At 44.8% G+C, this 16,671-nt stretch overlaps 1 protein-coding gene across 6 annotated transcripts in view; it reads right to left on the bottom strand.

The window, feature by feature from the left end:
- Nucleotides 1–317: 317 nt before the first annotated feature.
- The window catches only part of LOC129775543 (alpha-1,2-mannosyltransferase ALG9), a 64,877-nt gene continuing 48,523 nt past the window's right edge, over nucleotides 318–16,671 (bottom strand). For 3 of the 6 annotated variants that reach the window (XM_055780390.1, XM_055780389.1, XM_055780391.1), the window contains one exon: nucleotides 318–1,125. In XM_055780390.1, the coding sequence (XP_055636365.1) occupies nucleotides 438–1,125 (688 nt within the window). In that variant the 3' untranslated portion in view covers nucleotides 318–437. The remainder of the gene's footprint in view (nucleotides 1,126–16,671) is intronic. The other 3 variants (XM_055780392.1, XM_055780393.1, XR_008742978.1) reach the window with 3 other exon arrangements.

The following is a 16,671-nucleotide window of genomic DNA, read 5'->3' as shown; positions in this document are numbered from 1 at the left end:
AGCACTGCTTGTACTCAACTACTTTTCGACAGCTTACGTTTTGGTCATTCAATCGCTGAAGTAGGTTGACAGCGGAAACACGGTGAGAGTTCATTTGGGTTTATTCAATGGGATTCATTTGTGTGATTTATCATGGGATTCACCTTGCAGAATCACGTGACATACATGACAATTTTCATCCAACGCAGGATTAGGCTGATCATTATCGGCATTGAGCCGTCAATGCGAATAAAATGTGCGTGTCCGTTTGGTCGCATGTTACTAGTTGCTTATTGCTCCAGTCGGGTTTCGAGATATAAATCAAAACAAAGGAAAAATACCGCGAAAAACGTTTTTTATTCAAAAATCAAAGAAATTATTTACATCGCATATTTACCAAAAAAATGGATTCATGAACTATTTTTCTACAAATATAATGCTTATCACATATTTTTATATTATTTTAACAATTTCCGCTTCAACAAATCGTAATTTCCATAGTTTACATATTTTGGAGTCAGGAGAGGAATGTAGAATGCTCTATAAAGCTTGTTCGAACTTTTTGTATTTAAAAATTTTAAACTTTTCACTATTTCCCATGTTACAGTGTCTTTGGAATAATTTGGTTCTACATCCTGAATGTTATAGTGTTTACCATCATCGAAATTGATCAAAAAATCACAGTTTGAAATATTGACCAACATATACTCATTCGCACGATTCATGTTGTTAAAGTAGCTATGAATGATGGTTGTTCCATTTTCAGATTGACTGAAATATGCCGGTAACATTCCATTGAAATGAGATCTTATGAACCGTAGGTTGTAATTGGCAGGTATGAAGAAACTACCTGGAAATCTGTGCCATTCATTTCCAACACAAATATTTTGTTCTGTAGATGTTTTCTGGAGTGGTAATGATATTCTCATTGGAGCATGATAATTACTATACAATGAATATAATCTTGATGCACATAAAACAAAAATACACCATTTTAGTACATGATTCGTGATTTTGGCTAGTAAATGAAAGTATGTTTTCTTATCAAATCTCAGAACATGGGCAAAGTAATTCGCGATTGTTCCTGTCGTACAAATGGATACGGCTCCACACAAAGTCAGTAAAGGGTACACTGGAAATAAAAATCTGTGGAAAAGATAAAAAATGTTATTTATTTTTTATTTCATTGCATCGTAAACGTGTTATTCTAATATAAAATATTATATAAATTAATCCAGAAATTATTGTAAAGCCCAAATGAATGACAGAATTCACAAAAAAGTACGAACAGAATTATTTCATACTAGCTGACCCGGCGAACTTCGTTCCACCCACAATTGATATTTTGATTTAAATTATTCCATAGATCAATCAGTTCCTACAGGAATTATTTTTGTGTACGTGATCTATTCTCGCTTGAGCTTGAGCTTTGGTAGACTGTACACTTCGTAGTTGCTCTGCGTGATTGACCAGAACCAGCGAAATTGCACAAAGAACACACTGAATGATGCTTGGGAGTAGCAAATCATTCTCATTGTACATGTTTCGGTGAATCGAGCTTTAAATAGTCAATAACGACGCCGGCCACGTCCTTACAGTCACCAGGGGAAGGAAAGGAATGTTAGTATGATATTCGCCGCCCGGGTGCCAGAAGGGTCGCCTCTATAGTGTGGTTCCCTAGCGTTCATCAAGGAAAGGATAGATGTTAGTGGGAAGTGTATCAGGATTCACTGTGGTGAGTGATGTGATGATGTCAACGCTAACTCTCGAACACTCGACGGAACGGCGGCCGATCATTTGTAAGTGTCCTGAGAAGGAAAATCTATAAAATTTCCTCTCACGCTAAAGGTCACGAGTTCAATTCTCACTCCCGACAATTCTTCCAAAAATGGAAGTAAAAAGTGACGAACCAGTGAAATGAGTTTAAAGTCACTATAATACAGATAAAAAAAATCTATAAAATTTATTGAAACGGCTTTATACTCTATTATTTTTCGCATGTACTCTTTAAGGAAATTAATCGCGACGATTCAACTGTAGGGAACCTGAGAAGGTAACCGGGAGAACTGTTCTAAGGCCAATCGGACTGGCAACATATGCTTTTATTCATTTCGCGTACTCTGTAACAGATTTCAATCGCGACTGCGTATCAATGAAATAGAGAATTCAATAATGAAACAATTTGGAAAAAATAAAGAAGTAAATAATCGAATAATTGATAAAGAACTAAAGATTTGAAAATTTTTATGATTTTCTAATTTTATAATTTCATGTTTTAAAAATTTTATAACTTTATAATTTTGTGATTTTAAAATTTCATAATTTTTGAATTTTTGAAAAGTAATGAAAAAATTAAACTTATCTAACAACGCTGTACACTCATTCCATTTATGCCGATGAATTCTTGGGTTGTTTCCAGGGTTTGCATTCCAATGAGTGCACAGCGCTGTTCGTGAACGTGCAAGTGTTGTTTTGATGGAGAGGACGGATGTTAGTAGAACAAACGTTCGGAAGCAAAGTACGAAAATTCATCAAAACTCCAGTACCTCAATTTTTCTAAGTGCGTCGTAAGTTGCGGGCAGACAGTCAACATGTCCGAGGAGCAAATTGTGAGCTACCTCCAGGATCAAAAGATTACAGCGGCGAGGAGAATAAAGCGACGAACTGGCCCGACCACTTTCGAGAATACTCCGACGATAATACTGACTGTAAGCGGTACCCAAACTCCCGAATTCATTGATTTTGGATATCTGCGTGTCAGAACGAGACCCTACTATCCGTCGCCCATGCAATGCTTCAAATGCTGGGCGTTCGGTCATACTAAACTCAAATGCAGGCAAGACTAACCCACATGTGGGAATTGTTCAGAAAAACACGTGATTCCGGCGGAGGGTCCCAAATGCGAACGGTCATTGTTCTGTATAAAGTGTGGATCGAATGAACACAGTCTACCATCCCGTTCCTGTCCTGAATACCGGAAAGAAAACACCATTCAGAGATTAAAAGTAGACCGCGACGTGGATTACAGGGCCGCACGAATAATTTTCGAGGCAGAAAATGGTCGATCAAAAAGCTACGCCGGTGTCACTAGAGAGGTAAGTGGTCAAGGCCAATCATCGACTACGGAGATTGCTCCGGACAAAAAATACAATGATCTAGCAAAAATAATAGCGGAGAAGGACCTCATCATCGCGAACATGGCCGCTTCAATTGAATCGCAGCGCACCGAGGCTGCCCAAAACGACCATTAAGTCGTTGGTTGAAAAAGTAGATCAGATGGCCAACATTTTAGCGGCCATGGAACAGCGATCGATCCTGAGGGAGGGAGCAAATGCATCTTAACAAGAAGAGATTATCGTAGCTAGATCATTGTTGACCCGCAACAGTACCACTAATGCATCCGGAGCAACACGGCCCGTCCAAACAACTTCTCCGCCTTCGATGAACACACCGATCCCCTCTCCACCGACCAAAACACATTCGACAAATGAAACGGTCTCGGAAGAAGCAGAAAATGCAGCTGCCCACAACGATTTCATCTATTATCGATTCGATTCAGACACCGATTCCGACGATCAAACGGCAGCATTTAAGGATATCACCTCGCCGCCCACGCCAGTATATCGTTCTTCTTAACCAAAAAATAACGTAGTCGCACCCGCCACGCCTTCGAAAAAACAAAAACCGGACTCCCAGCTCACTCAACCGCCAAAGGACATCCGCAAAAGACAGTTGGCCACATACCAGCAGCCCACGTCGCCGCCAGACACCAGTCGGTCGAACCAGCGACCAGCTATCCCCTGGCATCCGACAGAAGCGAATAATTAAAAATGTATCCCACAATGTCTCACCTGAACCAACACACATCCACACATGTCGCTCCACACCACACTACGGACGTTAGGAAAAAGGTCAACGAACTTTACGAGTTCGTAAAGGACAAAAACAATGTCCACTTAAAAATAAAACATCTGGTGACGAGCATCAGATCAGTCGTCATGGTTGCTGAACGCGAGCATAAGGAGCTGCAGAGGCTCTGCTCGAGGCGAATGAGAAACCCGTCGAGATACTTGAGACGCCGAAGGGTCCTCTGAACACACGATCGGACAAGAGAAGGAGGGACACCCCAGGAGAAGAAGAAGAGCTGAAAAATGCCAAGAACGATCTGAGTAACGCGAAAGGAGGTGAAAGCAGTGAATGGCGTACTGTCGATAACCAGGCAGAAAAACGCAAAAAACAGAAGGAGAAGAAGAAAAAAGTTGAGCAGGAAAAGAAGAAACTCGGACCTCGAGTGGAGCGAATCAAGGGCGATGCTTTGATCGTTGAAGTGTCAGCAGGAGTATCGTATGCAGCTATCCTTCGGAAAGTGAGAGACGATCCGGAGTAGCAGACACTAGGCGAGAACGTCGTGAAAACTAGGCGCACGCAGAAAGGCGAGATGCTCTTCGAGCTTAAAAAAGATCCAGCGGTTAAGAGCTCTGCTTTCAAACAACTCATTGAGAAGTCACTAGGGGAGGAGGCGAAGGTGAGAGCTCTCTCTCAGGAATCAACCATCGAGTGCCGGTATCTGGACGAGATCACGACTGTTGAGGAATTGAGAACTGCGTTACAGTCACAATGTGACCTTGGCGATGTGCCAATGACAATCCGGCTGAGAAAGGCATACGGTGGGACACAAACGGTCTCGATACGGCTCTCGAAACAAGCTGCGAATAAACTGGTGGAGAAGGGTAAAATAAAAGTGGGGTGGTCCGTGTGCCCGATGAAAGCTACCCCTCGTATGGCCAAGCAAATGGAGAGATGCTTTCAATGCATGGGCTTCGGTCACCAGGCGAAAAACTGCGGTGGTCCTGACAGATCGAAATTGTGCAGGAAGTGCGGGACGGAAGGTCACGTTGCTAGAGACTGCACAAAGCAACCGAGGTGCATGTTGTGCAAGGAGGAGGACGGAAACGACCACGTCACAGGTAGCTTCAAATGTCCGGCGTACAAAAAGGCGATTGCGGGTTCGCAGTAATGGAGGTTACCCAGCTCAACCTGAATCATTGCGACATAGCACAGCAATTGTTGTGGCAGTCAACAACTGAAACTAAATGCGACGTTGCAATGATCGCAGAACCGTACCGAGTTCCTCGCGATAACGGAAAATGGGTGGTGGATAAAGCAGGGATGGCTGCAATACTAGTGATGGGAAGGTACCCCATCCAAGAAGTGGTGGAAAGCTCACAGGAAGGTTTCGTGATCGTCAAAATCAACGGAATCTTCATGTGTAGTTGCTATGCACCCCCAAGATGGTCAGCGGAGCAGTTTCACGAGATGTTGGACGTACTCACGGATAAGGTCAGCGGCCGCAAACCAGTCATCATCGGAGGAGACTTCAACGCCTGGGCTGAGGAGTGGGGAAGCAGATGCACCAACGCCAGGGGGTACAGCCTACTAGAAGCCTTCGCAAAACTAGACGTCACACTTCTGAACGAAGGCACTAGCAGCACCTTTCGAAGGGACGGCCGCGAATCCATCATCGATGTAACTTTCTGCAGTCCATCACTGGCGGCTAACACGAAGTGGAGAGTGTCGGAGGGATACACACACAGCGACCACCAGGCAATCCTGTATAGTGTCGGCCAACGGAATCCCGCAGCGGTACGGAATACAAGAACCTTTGAGCGGAAGTGGAGGACAAAGGTTTTTGACAAGGAGCTTTTCGTCGAAGCACTACGCATAGACAGCAGAACTCTTAATCTGAGCGCCGACGGGCTGACAGGAACATTGGTGAGGGCATGCGATACAGCGATGCCGAGAAGACTGAACCCGACGAATGAACGACGTCCAGCCTACTGGTGGAACGAGACACTCAGCATCCTCCGCGCTAACTGTCTACGAGCCAGAAGAAGAGTCCAGAGGGCACGAACCGATGTAGAGAGAGAGGAGCACCGCGCGTCTTTCCGAGCGACCAGAGCCGCCTTGAAACGAGAGATACGTAGGAGCAAATCGAACTGCTATAGGGAGCTGTGTCGAGACGTCGACGCAAATCCTTGGGGTGAAGCATATCGAATCGTGATGGCGAAATTCCGTAGTTCAACGACTCCCATGGAATTATGTCCGGAAAAACTCGAGGTCATTGTGAATGGACTCTTTCCGCAGCACGACCCACCGACGTGGCCACCCACACTGTACGGTGAGGACGAAGCAGAGAACGCACAAGTCACCAACGAAGAACTCATCGCGGTGGCAAAAGGTCTAAAGTTGAAAAAAGCACCCGGCCCCGACGGAATCCCCAATGTGGCCCTGAAATCGGCGATCCTTGCTTTCCCCGACATGTTCAGGGTGGTGCTGCAGAAATGCCTGGATGACGGTCTCTTCCCTTCGGAATGGAAGATACAAAAGTTGGTGCTGCTCCCGAAACCAGGAAAGCCACCTGGAGATCCAGCGTCGTATAGGCCTATTTGTTTGTTGGATACTTTGGGAAAGCTCTTGGAAAGGGTTATTCTCAACAGACTGGTGAAATGCACGGAGGATGACCACGGATTGTCGAAAATGCAGTTCGGGTTCCGGAAAGGAAAGTCGACAGTGGACGCTATTCGGACAGTTATCGAGAAAGCTCAGGTCTCGCTTGAACAAAAACGAAGAGGCGACCGTTACTGCGCGGTGATTATGATTGACGTGAAGAACGCCTTCAATAGTGCCAGCTGCGAGGCCATCGCCGAGGCGCTACACAGATTGAAGGTCCCTGGCTACCTGTACAGGATACTGAGGAGTTATTTCCAGAATCGGATCCTGGTATACAACACAGACAGGGGACAGATAGTGAAGAATATCTCGGCGGGAGTTCCACAAGGTTCCATCCTAGGTCCCACGCTTTGGAACACGATGTACGACGGTGTTCTAAGGCTGAAGCTACCCAGAGGTGTGGAGATCGTGGGCTTCGCGGACGACATCGTAACAACGGTAATCGGCGAGACGCTTCAGGAGGTGGAAATGTTGGTGACTGAGGCTGTAGACATGATCAGTAGTTGGATGGACAGCGTAAAGCTCCAGATGGCACATCACAAAACCGAGGTGCTGTTAGTGAGCAATCGTAAGGCAGTGCTGCGGGCAGAGGTATCGGTCGGAGGACATACCATCGTTTCGCGACGAGATGATCTGGAATGCCGTGAGCAGTGCAATCACACAAATCATGTCGGAGCTGCAGCGAAGGTGGAGGGCTGACCAAAGTGCTGACAACGTCCGACGGCGAAAGGTGAACAACGGCGACGGCTGTTGCAAGAGATGGTACCTCACGAGAGTAGCTGTGACGGGGTGCGCGTTGTGTTGGAGGGCACCACCTAATCGGCTCTCCGCTGGGAAGAGAAATCCTGCGAGGGTGACTGTGACGGGGCGCGCGTCAAGTTGGAGGGCGCTTCCTAATCGGTGCACGTCTCGACAGGTAAACGGATACTGCCGCGGAGAACAGCAAAAAGCCTGCCTGACAACGCCTGATCGTGGCCTGGATGGAGGAACACCGCGAACATTTCGAAGGAACGAGCATCAAGGATGAAGCCACGATCAAAATGGTGAATACCCCACGAGAGTAGCTGTGACGGAGTGCGCGTCAGGTTGGAGGGCACTGCCAAATCGGCGCTCCGTTGGGAAGAGAAATCCTGCGAGGGTGACTGTGACGGGGCGCGCGTCAAGTTGGAGGGCGCTTCCTAATCGGTTCACGTCTCGACAGGTGAGAAACCCCGCGAGGGTGGCTGTGACGGGTTGCGCGTCAAGTTGGAGGGCAATTCCTAATCGGTTCACGTCTCGACGGGTAAATGGATGCCTGCGAAGAGGACATCAGCGCAGTGGAATTAATAACGAATAGAAAGAAAAAAATATTGAGAAAAAGGGAAGGACAACGCTAGTTAGCGTTGAAAACTCGAGAAGTGCATGAGCACAGCCGCCCCCTGAAGTAGTCGCCTAGATGTGGTCCCAGGGGGAATAAGACAACGAGTAGAGGGCTTGGTTTTTGTGGGTGCGATCCCCACTCGACGTCTGGGTTAACCCTTCCCAGGTAAGGCTGGTAGAGCGTTCCTCACCTCTTTAAAAAAAATTTAAAAAAATAAAAAAAAAACACCACACTACTAGTCAGCTCTCCGGAATGCTCGTTCCCCGATGGACCACGCGGGAGTAGAAAGAGATCTCGGGACGCACAAGGGCGGAAACGCTCGTTCCCCGATGGACCACGCGGGAACACAAAATTTCAGGACGCACAAGGGCGACATCGCCCGTTCCCTGAAGGACCACGTGGGAGTCGTATATGATCTCGGGACGCACAAGGGCGGAAACGCCTGTTCACCGACGGACGGGATTTCTACGTCGTGCAACTGCATCGTTGAGACAGGGCCTGCTGTCGTTGCTGTCACCGAAGAACCAACCACCATAGTCGATTGCCCTAAAAAAGCCGAACTATTTTTTCCTTCCGTCGGGTCATGCGGGCGGCTTTCGGTCGGAACCATTCCACCCGGCCGCTGCCCCCCTCTATCTCGTTCGGCATTACCATCCACAACAACCTCCGCCAAGGGCCAAGCCGCTGATTTTGACGTGGGACTACGTCTAACCGGAATATATGGAGGGTAAAATGAAAACCTAAACACAGAACATGCAGGAAAAAATGAAAGATTTCGAATGCTTATAGCTCGAACATTTCGTACTGGATAGGAGAGATGTTTGCATCACTTGATAGGGAATATTTCTACGCATCTATCGCAACTAACAAAATGTGGTTTTTCATTAGATAAACAATTGAATAACTGTAAAATATTAGGCGTTATCTAAACGCCCTAACTGCATCGTTTTGATTGGCCCGATTTACGGTTTCCCTAACACAGCCATCAAAACCAAGCAGCCTTGGGGAAATCGGCATTGCAAATACATGAAAGTAGGGGGACTTTTGTTCTCATCGAAAAATGTTCCCTAACACAGACTTTAAAACCAAGCAGCGAAATCGGCATTGCAAGCACACGAAAGAGCCTAGAGGCGAGTGAACTGAAAAATTAACCCTCTTAAAGCCAAAAAGAAGAAAAAGAACACACGAAAGTAGGGGGAGCTTTTGTTCCCACCGAAATGTGTTCCCTAATAGAGATTTCTAAACCAAGGTGCCTGGAGAAATCGGTATTTCAAATTCATGCAAGTCGGGGGTATTTTTGTTCCGACTGGAATGTGTTTCCCTAACACAGACTTCAAATCCATGAAGCGTGGAGAAATCGGCATTGCGAATTCATACAAATCGGGGGTATTTTTGTTCCGATTGAAATGTGCTTCCCTAACACAGACTTCAAAACCGTGGTTTCTGGGGAAATCGGCTCTGCAAATAAATGCAAACTGCGAGTACTTTTGTCCTCGCTTGCCTTTGTGCAGAGTGGAATATGTCTGTCCTAACATGATCTTCTAAACTTAGGAACCTGGGAAAATCGTGCAGCCACTAGAAGCGAATGAACTTCCCAGTTTCAAGCAAATTCGAGATTCGAGAAATATGTACACTTTTGGGATGTAAACTTCAGAGGTAAATGTAAAATAAAATAATCGTTTGATAATTTTTTTTTGTCTTTATTGGAAAGATTTTCAGCCTTAGGCTGGTTCATCAAACGTTTGATAATTCTTCCGTACATATATTTTGTTCTAGTCATCATACCAAACGTAAAAGGTCCGTCATTAAATTTACTTGTAACGAAGAACAATCAATCACAATAAATTAATTGACTTTACACGGCATTTGTTCATTTTTTTCACTCACAGAGCAAATATATTGAACTCAATTGAATTTGGAAACTGTTTCATTCAATCAAGAATTTAATCAATACAAACGAATGATTGCTCAGCTAAGGTAGTTCCACGTGAACCTTGCGGTTATATCATAGATATAACCCACTAATTTTTTTTTCCACCGTCGGGTCGGGGGCCGGTCACTGGGAGATATCCGTCCTTACCCCTCTCGTTCGGCAACTCTGAGCGCGGGTGTTCCGTCCATGCCCGTCGAAGCACAATCCAATGCTGCTATCTACGACACATGGAGACATAGGCTTGGAGACTTTCTACCAGTTATAGCCGGGTCCTCCGGTCCCCTGTCAACAACGTAATCTTCACCTCCGTTGAGTTCCAGGGTATTTCAGAACACCCAAGGTGCTCCATCGAGTCTGGTCTCTGACAACAGTTTGATTTCACCGACCAACCACCACATCATCAACCGCCAGCAAGGTCCAACAGTCACCAGATCAACAAACATGGCCCTGCAGTGGAATGTCAATGGTCTGTATAACAACCTTGGAGAGCTGGAGATCTTAGACCGGGAACTGTGTCCTTTAGTCATCGCTCTTCAAGAAATAAACAGAGTGTCTCAAACGAACGTCCAGAAGATACTCGGCGGTAAATACCAATGGAACACAAAGCTGGGCTCCGTATTACAACATTCCGTGGCTTTGGGCGTCAAGAAGAGCATCCCCCATAAGCGCAAGCAGATCAACACCGACCTACCGATAATTGCGGTCAGAATAGAATCTCCAATTCCGGTAGTCATTGTCTCCGGTCCTGAATGACGGTACCGACACCTTCTGTCGAAGTCGTAGCAGTTCAGCCATTGACATTTCCGCAGCCAGTATTGATTTGGTAGGTAAACTGGGGTGGAATAAAGCAGACAACCTACACGAAAGTGACCATTATCCGATTTCAATTATCCTCAACGCACCGCCGCCTCAATCCACCCGAAGATCAAAGTGGATCTTCGACAAAGCTGACTGGGATTTCTACAGGGCTTCCTCCAGCCACCTAATCCCCCGAGACAACCCGACCACCATGCAGAAGCTCAACGAAATCATCACCGAGGTAGCAGAATCCGTCATCCCTAACACAAAGCCCAACCCTGGAAAGAGAGCGCTGCACTGGTGGTCTGAGGACATCAAAAAAGAAATCAAGAAACGGAGGAAGTTCCTGCGTGCGACAAAGCGAATCCGGCACGATGGTCCGGAGAAAGAAACGGCAATGAACAGATACCGAGCGCAGCACATAAGGGTGAGGCGAATAGTGAGACGGGCCAAACTAGACAGCTGGACCGGCTTCCTGGAATCCATCAACGAAAGCCAGTCCTCTGCGGACCTATGGAGACGTGTTAACGCGCTGAATGGGAAAAGAAGATTCCAAACCCCTATCCCGCAAGCGAATGGCACGACCTACAGCGATCCAGTCGACACCGCGAACATGCTAGGGGAATATTTCGCTGAACTGTCCTCGATTTCTGGATACGATTCCGAGTTCATCCGACAGCAAAAAGCGGACACGAACTCAGTCGATCGATTCGTGGTTCCGAATGATCGGGTTGGAAAACCGTTCAACAAACCCTTCTCCGTCGAAGAACTCATCGTCGCTCTGGGCTCCACCAAAGGGGAGTCCACTGGTCCCGATCACATCGGTTATAAGATGATCAAGCAGCTGTCCCCGTTAGGTCAAACCACTCTCCTCGACATTTTTAATGATCTCTGGTTGAAGCACGACTTCCCAGCGGAATGGAGACATAGTATTGTGATCCCCATCCCCAAAGTCAGCCAGAACAGCTGCTCCGTGAAAGGATACCGGCCAATATCCTTGACCTCCTGTACGTCCAAGACCCTAGAGAGGATGGCGAACCGACGGCTCGTCACCTACCTGACCGAAAACAAGAAGTTGGACTGCCGACAGTTTGCCTTTCGACCGGGGATGGGCACAAACACGTATTTCGCATCCCTTGGAGAGGTGGTAGCTGAGGCCAGAAAAAATCGACAGCATCTGGAGATGGTAGCCCTGGATCTAGAGAAGGCGTACAACCGAACCTGGATTCCATTAGTTCTTGAAACACTGGCTGACTGGGGGGTAGACGGCAACCTGCTGCTCTTTGTTCAAAACTTCGCGACAAACCGGACCTTTGAGGTAAAAGTCGGGAACACCAGCTCCAGACGCCTTCATGAAGAAACTGGTGTACCTCAAGGTTCCGTCTTAGCCGTCACCCTCTTACTGATAGCGATGAACAACCTGTTCCGGGTTATACCGAAGGGAGTATGCGTATTCACGTATGCGGACGACATCCTTTTGGTAGTGGTGGGGAACACGCACAAGGCACCACGCATCAAGATCCAGGCAGCTACCAATGCTATCGGTAAATGGGCTGTCGAACGAGATTTTCGACTTTCGGCGCAAAAGAGTGGTCACATGGTGGTATGCAGTCACAAACACCAAGGTTGCAATTCGGGAGTCAAAATCTACAACGACCGCATTCCCCGCCGTAGAACGTTGAGAATCCTGGGAGTGGTGGTCGATTGCAACCTGAACTTCCAGCACCATTTCGACGAGGTGAAGAAAAGCTGTGCCACCCGGTTAAACCTATTAAAAACCATCTCCAAACCTCACCGGAGTAACAACCGAACGATCCGTTTACGGGTGGCCAAAGCCATCATCAACGGTCTCGAAGTAACATGCCTGGCCAGAGATAAACTCCTAAAAACTCTGTCACCGATTTACAACAATGCACTACGGATTATCGCTGGTCTGCTACCATCAACACCAGCAGCCTCGGTATGCGCCGAAATAGGAGAACCTCCGTTTGACATTTTTGTGGACGCGACGATAGTTTCCAGAACTGCGAGCTTTCTCGCTAAAACCAGCGGAGGTAAGGAGACACACCTGACTGTTTTAACGAACGAAATCTTGCAGCAGGTGACACACTCAAACCTCCCATCGATAGCTAAACAGCTTTGGTTTGGGACTAACGACTGGAGGTTGCCGGTGGTCCAAGTGGATGATACAATCAGGAACAACTTTCGAGCTGGGGCAAGCTCTGTGGGTCTGGAGCAAACCTTTGTCGAACTTGTCTCAAGAAAATATTACAATTATGAAATTCGCTACACGGACGGTTCCAAAGGGATGCAAGGAGTTGGTTTCGGGGTAAGCGGTCATAATAACTCTCTTATTTCCAGCAAGAAGCTCGTCGACATTTGCCAGGTTTTCTCGGCCGAAGCTGCCGGAATATTTGAAGCTGCCACTATATCGTCAAGCAAAACGATCCTGATAGTTACCGACTCGGCTAGCGTCATCGATGCCGTTGGCGCGGCTATAACTAGGCACCCATGGATACAAGCTATCAGGAGGTATCTAACAACACGTTCAAGACTTTTTGGGCGGAAAAATGGTCCGTTGAAGCGACGCTGTTCCTCCGGAGAATTAAAGGATCCATCACCAGATTCGAAGACGTCAAAACGATGAGAGAGCAACGAATCTTATCCAGGTTAAGAACCGGCCACTGCAACATGTCACACAACTTCAACAGAGGACCCTTTCATCCCCTTTGTGACTTGTGCGAGGTTCGCAATTCAGTCGAACACATCCTCTGTATTTGCCCAAAGTATGAGAACCTCCGGAACTTACACGGGATCAGCGGGAGCATTCGAGATGTGCTTGGCGACGACCCTTCACAAACTACTGCACTGCTCTGTTTTTTGAAAGATGCCGATCTGTACTTTAAAATTTGAATAAAAAACTTGTGACTAAATCGAAGATCCTTGTTCCTTCCCCTTCGCGATAAGGGGAACAAGAACAGTCGGTATCTTCGAGTGGCGCGGATTCCCCATCTGACATCCTCGCTTGCAGGAAAAAATACATCCAGGGGAAAAAATACTCAAATGCGTAGAAATTCTCGTGACGAAATCTGTTTTTGTTTTATTGTTTTATTGTTAATTGCTTGTCCGTATGTGCATGTAAAATGAATAGTAAGCGCACATCGCGGCATGGTTTCGGCCGTTTTTACTGAGACAAACCAGCCCAGGAGGCTGAAAGTCTCAAAAAATAAAGAATTAAAAAAAATTCATCAAAACTATAATGGAATAATTTTTTTTCTGATAGAACAATAAATATTCTATATTTTGATATTTGTTGTACCTTTAACCAATCCCGAGGTACAATTTGTGTTATGATTCCGGATTTTAAATGAATTTTCGCAGTCGATTGCGGGGATTCCGAAGCTGTGGAGTCCACTAGGGTTGATTAAAATTGCTAGAACATCGGGATTCCAACGGAACTGTTTCACTAATGATTACGTTCAAATGCTCATAGAATATAGATACAACGTTGTCAACTGATGCATGGTCAAGTATGCGGTCCCAGTCCAGAGAAACAATTTTGTTATTTATAGTATGGTAGTCGCAGCGGGAAGTCTTCTTTCTTTTGACGTGGGACTACGTCTAACCGTAGTATATGGGGATAAAATGAAAACCCAAACGCAGAACATGCAGGAAAAAATGAAAGATTCCAAATGCTTATAACTCGAACATTTCTTACTGTATCGGAAAGATGTTTGCATCAATTGATATGGAATATTTCTACGCATCCATCGTAATTAATAGAATGTTATTTATCATTAGATAAACAATTGAATAACTGTCAAATGTTAAGCGTTATCTAAACGTCCTAACTACTTTGTTTTTACAGTTTCCCCAACACAGCCATTATAACCCAGCAGTTTCGGGGAAATTGGCATTGCAAATTCATGCAAGTCGTGGGTATTTTTATTCCGATTGAAATGTGTTTCCCCAACACAGACTTCAAATCCATGGAGCGTGGGGAAATTGGCATTGCAAATACATGTAAGTAGGGGGTATTTTTGTTCCGACTGAAATGTGTTTCCCCAACACAGACTTCAGAACCAAGGTGTCTGGGGGAATTGGCATTGCAAATTCATGCAAGTCGGGGGTATTTTTGTTCCGGCTGAAATGTGTTTGCCTAAAACAGACTTCAAAACCAAAGTGTCTGGGGAAATCGGTTTTGCAAATAAATGCAAACTGCGAGTACTTTTGTACTCGCTTGCTTCCTGAACACGGTATAAGTTGAGGTTGTTGATTCATGCAAGCCGGGGGTACTTTTGCATCCGCATGTTTTTTTTTTGCACTCCGAAAAGTGTTTTCCTAACACGGATTACAAAAACGAGTACGAACACAACGCTTTGGCGCGGATTGAGAAGTACGTACACTTGAGAGATGCAAACTTCAGAGGGAAATGTAAAATAAAATAATCGTTTGATCATTTTTCCGTTCACATATTTTGTCCTAGGAATCGTACCAAACGAAAAAGGACTGTCATCAAATTTACTTGTAACGAAGAACATAATCTATCACAATGCATGAATAGACCTTACATGGCATTTATTCAATCTGTTTACTCACAAAGCAAATATATTGAATTCGGAAATTGTTTCATTCAATCAAAAATCTAATCAATACAAACAAATGATTGCTAAGCTAACCTAGTCCCACGTCAACTTTGCGGTTATATCATTGATATAATCCACCCATTATTTTTCTTTCTTGAATGGCGTTAACGTTCCCTGTGGAACTTTTGTCGTCTCAACGTATACTTTAACTACCCAGCAAACAATAAATCGTATAATTTTGCACGTGCCAAGTCTTACAAGAAATCCGAATAAATCATAATCGCATATAATATCAATCAAAGTATGTATCGTGTATATTTGAAATCGCATAAAATTTATAAACTCGATTTTATTTCGATTTAAATTAAGTCGCAATTAGGTATAATAAACATCAATTTTATTATGTACATTGTCGTAAAATATATTTAATCCGCATCATATGCGTATATTACGCTGATGCAGTTTGTATGTCGTATAAGCGTATAATTTAAATCGATTCAGTACTGTAGTAAATCGTGTTGCATGCTGAAGAAAATCATGAAACAGTAAATCATATTAGATCCTAATAAAGAACATATTACATCATATTGAAATGTCAATGAAATGCTCATGCACTCGAAAGTTTTAACCGCTGTTGAATTGAATTTGAGATAGCCGCGCGAGATAGCAGGTGGATGACTGGTGGATGGTCCAGACGACCTGAGTTTGAACTCACATCGGAGCAGTTTTCACCAAACATCAATCTGTGCCATTTTAAACATTCATGTACCACTCCCAACACAAGTCAACCAAACAATTATTATTTCGTGAGGCTATAATAAACATTTCACGAAAATATTTTGCGCCATTTGTTTTTTTCTCTATGGCTGTAATAAATCGTATATGAGTATGGCAAAAGTCGTATTTGGTGCTTTGACAATTCATGAATATATTCATATTAGATCGCAATTCATTTTCAACATAATCGCTATTATAGCCGATCAAAGTTGCATATTCATCCAAACAAATTCGGTAAGCATTTGCCATGTATGTATATGGCCTCCACTTTTGCATGCATATGCCAGTTAGGCGCATTATATACCAACCAAATTTTAGAGCATATGATGTTATATATACGCTTGTTATGCGATTAAATGTTTGCTGGGTAGCGTCATTTATTAATACTTAGTTGAGATTTCTTAAGCCAAATAACATGCCTTGAATTTATTCCGAAGGACAAGCTCTAGAATACACGTGACCACAGTGCAAGTCAAAGGAAATTTCTTTGACGAAAAAACGACGAGTGGGTAATGTCGGGGACATAACCGGAGTGACGTAGGACTATACAAAGGGGACAGCTTTTGCTAAATATATATTTTAAATATATTGTTTTATTTTCTTCTCCTACGTGAATACCTACCTATCTAACTGAAAAATGGATAAGTTTACTGTTTACTCTTTATGAATATGTTGAAGGTTCTGAACAGAACCTTTGATGTTGTGTTTTTGCGTTTTTTTTACCAACA

This window comes from Toxorhynchites rutilus, chromosome 3, assembly GCF_029784135.1.
Source record: "Toxorhynchites rutilus septentrionalis strain SRP chromosome 3, ASM2978413v1, whole genome shotgun sequence".
Classification (NCBI taxonomy): Eukaryota; Metazoa; Arthropoda; class Insecta; order Diptera; family Culicidae; genus Toxorhynchites; species Toxorhynchites rutilus.
The sequence above is the reverse complement of the archived record's forward strand: the minus strand, read 5'-3'. Positions and strand labels throughout refer to the sequence as shown.